The following is a 7,602-nucleotide window of genomic DNA, read 5'->3' as shown; positions in this document are numbered from 1 at the left end:
TGCTTATAACGACCCTCAAAAGAAGGTATCAAAAATCCAGGAAAACCAATTACGTAGATCAAGAAAGCCTTCTGATATTGACACGGTTGTTTCACGATTCAAATCATTTTGCAAAGAAGGTATGCAGCTGATATTTGTATGTCAAATATGTCAAAGGATTAACTTCAGACACCAGGTTAAAATACTCAGAAAAGAAAACTACAACCAACGGATTCTACTCAAAAGTCTCCCTCCTGGCATGTCCATTGAAGATATATATGTAGTGGAAGATAGGGATGACCACAAAACATGGATATGTAATACCTGTCATGGAAGTATGAAAGCTAAACGTATGCCAACAATAGCAACAGTTAACGGGTTGAAAATACAGGAACAACCTCCGGAACTTTCGCATTTGAATATGCTAGAAAGACACCTAATAGCTCCAGCAATACCTTTCATGAAGATGATATCTCTAATTAAGGGTGCTCAAAAAGGAGTTCACGGTCAGATAGTGTGTGTAAAAGCTGATGTTAACTCAGTTGCCCAAAGTCTACCAAGACTGCCAACGGACCATAGTCTGATCAGAGTAAAACTGAAAAGAAAACTGGAATATAAAGGACACCACATGTGCCAAGATGTCAATCCAAGTAAAATAAGATCAGCACTTGTTTGGTTGAAAGAAAACAACCCTGAATACGAAGATATTGACATTAACTTTGAAGCTTTTGATAACATGTTAGATGACCAGTTAATTCACAGTGACCACACCGATGATAATGAAGATGACATACCAGATTCAGGAGATGAATGTACACAAGGTGACAGTGATACCTCCCCCAATGTGAATCATATCCAAGATAATGATGATGTTGCTTATGTTCATGACTTTGACAACGATCTCAATGATGAATCGGTCAATCATGCTGATGACAATAGTATGAATGTAGATAATGTCACTGATGAGTGTGGAGATGATATAAGTTTGCGACACTCCCATGATAGCAATGAAGACGATCATTCTGATAATGAAGATCAGACCAGAGATGACAATGTTGTTAATCGAGATAACATTCCAAGTAATGAAGTCAATGAAAATGAACATGATGTTACAAACACGTCAGCACCGCTGTATTCATTCTTACATGCTGTAGATTTTGCACAGTACGCAGCAGACAAGAGTGATAGCACTATTTTGTCAGTGGCTCCAGGACAAGGCAATAAGCCAGAACACGTTTTAGAAATGGAACCGAAGTGCTTCCCAGTAGAATTTCCAGATGGTTCTAATACGTATAACGAGAGCCGAGAACAAAAGCTGTCGCCTTCTAGATATTTCAATGCCAGGCTCTTTTCAGCTGATAATAGATTTGCCAGGAACCCGGAATATATATTTTTTGCTCTCTACTGCACAGAAGTACATCAAATTCATTCAAATGTATCTATTGCTACCAGAATAGGTTGCACAAAAACTTCAGATGGAAGAAAAATCACAGCATCTATGTTACGAGACCACGAACAGGTGAAGCAACTTATTAAAAGAGACGAAGGTTTCCGATTCCTGGCTCAACTTAGAGGAACCCCTGCATACTGGGAAAAATCGAAGAAAGATATCTTTGCAATGATTCGTCAACTAGGAATACCTACTTTCTTTGTGACATTTAGTGCTGCTGATAGACGATGGATCGAAATACATAATTCTATCCTTAAGATGTTAGGAAAACCACCAATGACACCAGAGGAACATAAGAATATGTCATGGGATGAACATTGCGATATCATCATGTCCAATCCAGTTGCAGCTGCCAAACTGTTTCAGGAAAGACTACACACATTTATCAATGACGTGATTATGTCACCAGCTAATCCAATTGGCAAAGTCAAAGACTACTTCTACAGGACAGAATTCCAGCAACGTGGCTGGCCGCATATTCACATGGTTGCGTGGGTTGAAAATGCCCCCCAAATGGGTGAAGATCCAGATAATGAGGTCCTAGAATTCGTTGATAGATACATATCATGCGAAATTCCACCAGAAACTGATCCTGAATTACATGAAATTGTTACGAGTGTGCAAGTTCACAGTAAAACTCACACAAGATCGTGCAGAAAAACCGGGAAAACATGCCGCTTTAATTTTCCAAAACCACCATCAGACAGAACATTCATTTGTACCCCAACAGCAGAAAGAGATGAAAATGATGAAGAACATCAGAAAACCCTAGATCGTGAAACGAAAGCAAAAAATATGCTGAACAACATTTGGGAACTTTTGCAGAATCCTGATCATGACTTTGCAGATTTTTATGACGTTCTTTGTTTAGCTGGAATTGGACAAGACGAATTTGAACAGGCACTAGAGACGCTTTCAAAGCGGCAAACCATGTACCTAAGAAGGCGTCTTGAAGACCAATGGATCAACAATTACAATCCAGACCTGATTCGCTGCTGGAATGGCAACATGGATATTCAATATGTACTCGATCCATATGCATGCGTTATGTATATTGTTTCTTACATTACTAAATCAGAAAGAGAAATGGGTGACTTGCTCAGAAATGCTCAGAAAGAAGCAGCACAAGGAAACAATGATGCCATACAGCAATTACGAAAGCTTGGAAGTATCTACCTCCAAAACAGAGAAGTTAGTGTTATGGGAGCAGTCTACCTTATCTGTAGTATGCCTTTGCGAAATAGCACACGAAAAGTAATGTTTCTGCAAACTGCGTTAGACGGACAACGGATATCTCTGCCTCTGACACAACTACAAGCAAATGCAGGTAATTCTGAGCAAGTATGGCAGACTACTCAAATTGAAAAATATCTTGATAGACCAAGTACGCCAAAGTACAACAACATGTGCATGGCCACGTTTTACTCAACTCACTATCAAGTGTCGGCCAAATCGGACAATATCAATAGAGACCCAGATGATAACGTAGATGATGAAACCGATGATGACGAAGCGTCTGATCGTCGTGATAAACTAATACAGTTGAACACCTATGGCATCAAGATGAAAGAACGTAAAGGAAAGCCAGCTGTCATTCGTTACCCAAGGGTATCAAAAAAGAAAGACAGTGAGAGGTATCATATGAATATGCTACGTTTGTACCTTCCTCATAGGAGCCCAAATATCAAGCCAGATAGTTTTCCCACCTACGAAAGTTATCATATGACTGGATACACAACTATCAACAATGACAGACTACGAGTTAAAGACGTGGTTGAACAAAACATGTCAGAATTCGAACCGAAAACAGATGAACTAGATGAAGCGTGGGAAGTACTTCAAGAAGTAGAAAATATGGAAGATGCTTGGGCAGGAATTGCTCCACAATCTGAGCAGCAACGTATTGATGATAGATTAAAAGATGTCAGAATCGAAGACTCAGATGATGACTTAGCTGAAATTGAAGTTCCTGAACTTCAACCAGGAAATATACCTGGCCAACGTGATGCAGGTTTACCAAGGTGTGCTATTGAAACCCGTAATCCAGATATAACTGAAGAACAGGCAGAGACTATGATGCGTCAGCTTAATGATAAACAACGACAGTTATTTAATCATGTTGCTAAATGGTGCGATGAAAAAGCCAGAAATCACAGAATAGACCCATTTCATATCTTCCTCACTGGAGGTGCAGGAACTGGAAAATCGCATGTGATCAGATGCATCAGTTACTATGCTCAAAAGAAATTTGCAACAATGACCGAGTCCGCTGATGATGTAACTGTGCTATTAATGTCACATCTTGGAACAGCTGCATATAACATTGCTGGTCAAACCATCTGTACAGCCTTAAAAACAGGTATTAGAATGGCCAAAGATTACAAACCTCTTGGAGAACAAAGTCTGAGCACGCTCCGCACAAAGTATCAACACGTACAGCTTGTAATTATAGATGAAATATCTATGGTTAGTGCTACTCAGCTATCGTACATTCACGGACGATTACAACAAATCAAAGGAACATCATACACTTCCTACTTTGGCAATGTCTCTATCCTGGCAGTAGGAGATTTCTTTCAATTACCACCGATAAGTCCACCCACACCTTTGTGTTTCCCACACGAAGAACCCTTGAAAGACTTGTGGAATTCACTGTTTGAGAAAGTTGAACTAACTGAAATAATGCGACAGCGGGATGATGCAATATTTGCCCAAATGTTGAACCGACTTCGCGTGCGGAAAAAAAACGAACCACTAGAAGAAGCAGACAAGGAACTCTTACGTTCCCGCATAGTTCATGAGCACATTCGTCAAGCACCTTCTGACGCGTTACACTTGTTTTACCTCAACGTGGATGTTGACAGTCACAATGAAACAAAGTTAGCTTCACTAAACACGGAAACATTTACTATCAAAGCAGAAGACGTTGACAAAAAGGGTGGCAGAGTGATCAAAGTCCACGAAACACCACATGACACATCACGTCGAAAAGACGACACATCACTTGTACCTTATCTGAAGTTAGCAGTAGGTGCTAGAACTATGCTAATAGCTAACATTGATGTTCCCGATGGTCTTTGTAATGGAGTATCTGGTACCATTAAAGGAATTGAATTCGGTAACTCCAAGAACATGCCACAGGCTGTCTATGTCAGGTTTGACAGTGACAAAATTGGAAGGAAGGCTCGATCATCACAAGTTATACCACCTGAGTATGTATCGTGTGTCGCTATAATGCCACGCAAGGAAACATTTCAATTGAAAGGAAGAAACTTCACTACCACAAGAGAACAGATGCCATTGAAACTTGCTTGGGCTGTTACTGTTCACAAAGTCCAAGGACTGACAACTGAACAAGCTGTGATTTCTATGAAATGTTTCAAAGAATCAATGGCATACGTTGCACTTAGTCGAGTGACAACTTTAGAGGGAATGCATTTAACCAACTGTGATTTTCCCGGATCTATTGTAATCCAGATGTAGCACGATATGTTGCAGAGATGCCTACTTGTGATCTATCCAATGCCAATCCTATGCTACCCATCGATCAGAATAAGTATTTCATAATTGCTCATCATAATATACAGAGCTTACGTCGACACATCGAAGACATGAAGAGCAATACAGAAATTAGGAAAGCACATGTTATTTGTTTATCAGAAACATGGTTGACAGATATTAGTAGCCTAGACTCTCTTGTAATAGAAGGCTACTCTTTAGAAGCAATACATTCTACTCGAGGCAGAGGTGTGGCAATTTACATTCAAAATGGTGTCAACTACACAGTAGTGCCCATTCCAAGCAATGTATGTGATGCACTTGCAATTAGGACACATGGAAACACAAACATGCTAATTACCGTAATATACAAACCCGTTGGAACTAGTGCGGGCACATTTTGTACAGAAATGAATAACATCACTGCACAAACTGATTTACTGGATACAGATTATACAGTCTTTGTTGGCGACTTCAATCATAATTTAATGGGAGGTAGAGCAAATGATTTCCAGTCCTTAAGCCAATACCATCAAGTTATCACAGATCCTACCACTGCTGGTGGCACCCTTCTTGATCATATCTACGTAAAACCATGTCCCGCATTATATTATGCATCTGTACTTAATACATATTATTCGTACCACAATCCAACATTCATCGCGATTAGGTATTAGCAATCTGGTAATCAGGAACCTGAAGAACAGACACTTCATGGATGAAATGTCAGGAACAGGATAGTGGAAATTAAGGACATAGAAATAGGAACATAATTTTTAAAAGAATTTTGAATAATGAACAATCGATATGGTATGGAAGAGTTAGAAAACTGAGTTTGAATAACTAACATTGATATTATTACTGTAGTAGAAATTAAATTAGGGACAGTAGAAGAGTTAGAAGATTGAGTTTGAATAACGAACATTGATATTATTACAGAAAAGATACTTGAAGAACAGAAACTTTACCAATGAAATATCAAGAACAGGAACAAGTACAAGGTAGTGGAAATTAAATAAGGAACATAGAAATAGGAACATGATACCTGAAGGAATTTTGAATAATATATGAATTAAATTAGAAACATAGAAATAGGAGCATGATATTTGAAGGAATTTTGAATAATTTATATAAATTAAATTTTGATCAATGAACAAACGAAATAGTGTAGAACAGTTAGAAGACTGTGTTTGAATAACGAACATTGATATTGTTACTGTATAAAGAAATTTGAAGAACAAAAACTTTACCAATGAAATGTCAAGAAGAGGAACAGGGTAGTGGAAATTACTCCACTCCCCCCTCCCCCCCCCCCCTCCCTTCCATTCACCACCGCCGCGCCGCAACGAGACCCCATCACCTGGCAAGATTTTCAGCCTTGAAAAGGCAGAAGGAGTATAGGCCACATCTCACGTAAATAACAACCACATATCGGCTCAGCTCCCAGGGGACATGGCACAGTCGACAGCTTTGGTATCGTACGATGCTATATACGATCTTCTACATCATCGGACAGAAGAAGGCCACACCAAGACTATGGAATATTACAACGGGGCAGGTCATCGACCAAACATGCTACAAATATTGACAATAACATACTATAGAATGAGATTTGAGGATGAAATTCTGTTTCGACGCATGCAGTACCAAGAATACAATGGCCAATTTACATGTATGTTGTAAGTACATTTTGATTATGTTGACTAATATGACTTTATAACCCATTTAATACCAAGACCAATAATTCTGGCAGTTAAAACTTGCAAAACACTCTTTCTTTTAATATTCAATGAATAGTCCAACTGCAGCCCTGATTAAAACCTTAAACAGTATAGAGGCTGCAATGACCATTATACTTCATTGTTTTGATTAATAAAAATCATAGATACAATTACATTGTCCATTTCCAAAACTAAAATGAATCTGTTCATAAAATAACCTGTGTCTTCAGAGATACTACTGTAATCTTAGATTTGTTCTGATATCAAATTATATTTGTGTCCAAATCCCTGATATTGGTTAAAATTTTATATTACATTTACCTTTTTTTCAGGTTTCCAGACCAATACACGTCCATGGGACCAGGGCTAAGCCTATAGAACTTCATATGAACCAGACCAAGGCCTTATCATGAATATAGGTCCTATAATTTATAGGCCTACTAGGCTACAAACTTGATGAGAATTCGGTCAATATAGGTCCCTATGTTTATAGCCTTTCCACGTTTACGGAATATGCTCTGCAACTAAGTAAGTCTTCAAATTGGGATTTCAAGATCATTCAAGAAAATCTGTCAGAAAAGAATAACCAAAGATTCGAGGAATGTTTTACAAATCAGACTCTCGAGGACCAAATTCCTAATAGCACATCAGTACCAAGACATAAAACCCAGCATGACCTGCAAAAATATTTTGTAAGTACACTTTTTCATTTGATTAATTACAGTTATAATTGATTGATATGATTAATTCCTCAGTGAAACCTGAAAGACATCCAGATTCCTTCCAAGGTCAATAAAAATTTTGACCAAATGTTTGAAATTTCCACCAAAAGTCATCAAGAAATGCTAAATTTTGCTCAAAAATCATAAAAACCTGTTTTCGCCCAAATATTTTTTTGTGAAGTTGATCCTAGATACTTCTAGTTTTTAATATTTTTTTAGGATTTTCTCAAGA

General features: G+C 38.2%; 1 protein-coding gene across 1 annotated transcript; it reads left to right on the top strand.

The window, feature by feature from the left end:
* The first annotated feature begins 238 nt into the window (after positions 1 to 238).
* Positions 239 to 4,912, top strand: LOC140136441 (uncharacterized). Its single transcript, XM_072158165.1, has one exon. It carries the CDS (start codon positions 239 to 241, stop codon positions 4,910 to 4,912), a length of 4,674 nt encoding a protein of 1,557 aa, XP_072014266.1.
* Positions 4,913 to 7,602: the final 2,690 nt, after the last annotated feature.

Source organism: Amphiura filiformis, chromosome 16 (genome assembly GCF_039555335.1).
Source record: "Amphiura filiformis chromosome 16, Afil_fr2py, whole genome shotgun sequence".
In the NCBI taxonomy this organism is placed as follows: domain Eukaryota; kingdom Metazoa; phylum Echinodermata; class Ophiuroidea; order Amphilepidida; family Amphiuridae; genus Amphiura; species Amphiura filiformis.
Note: the sequence above shows the minus strand (reverse complement) of the source record. Positions and strands in the feature narration are given on the sequence as shown.

What these genes read in the sequence shown, in the direction of transcription:
- LOC140136441 (XM_072158165.1), top strand. Translation starts at nt 239, where the DNA reads ATGTCCATTGAAGATATATATGTAGTGGAAGATAGGGATGACCACAAA.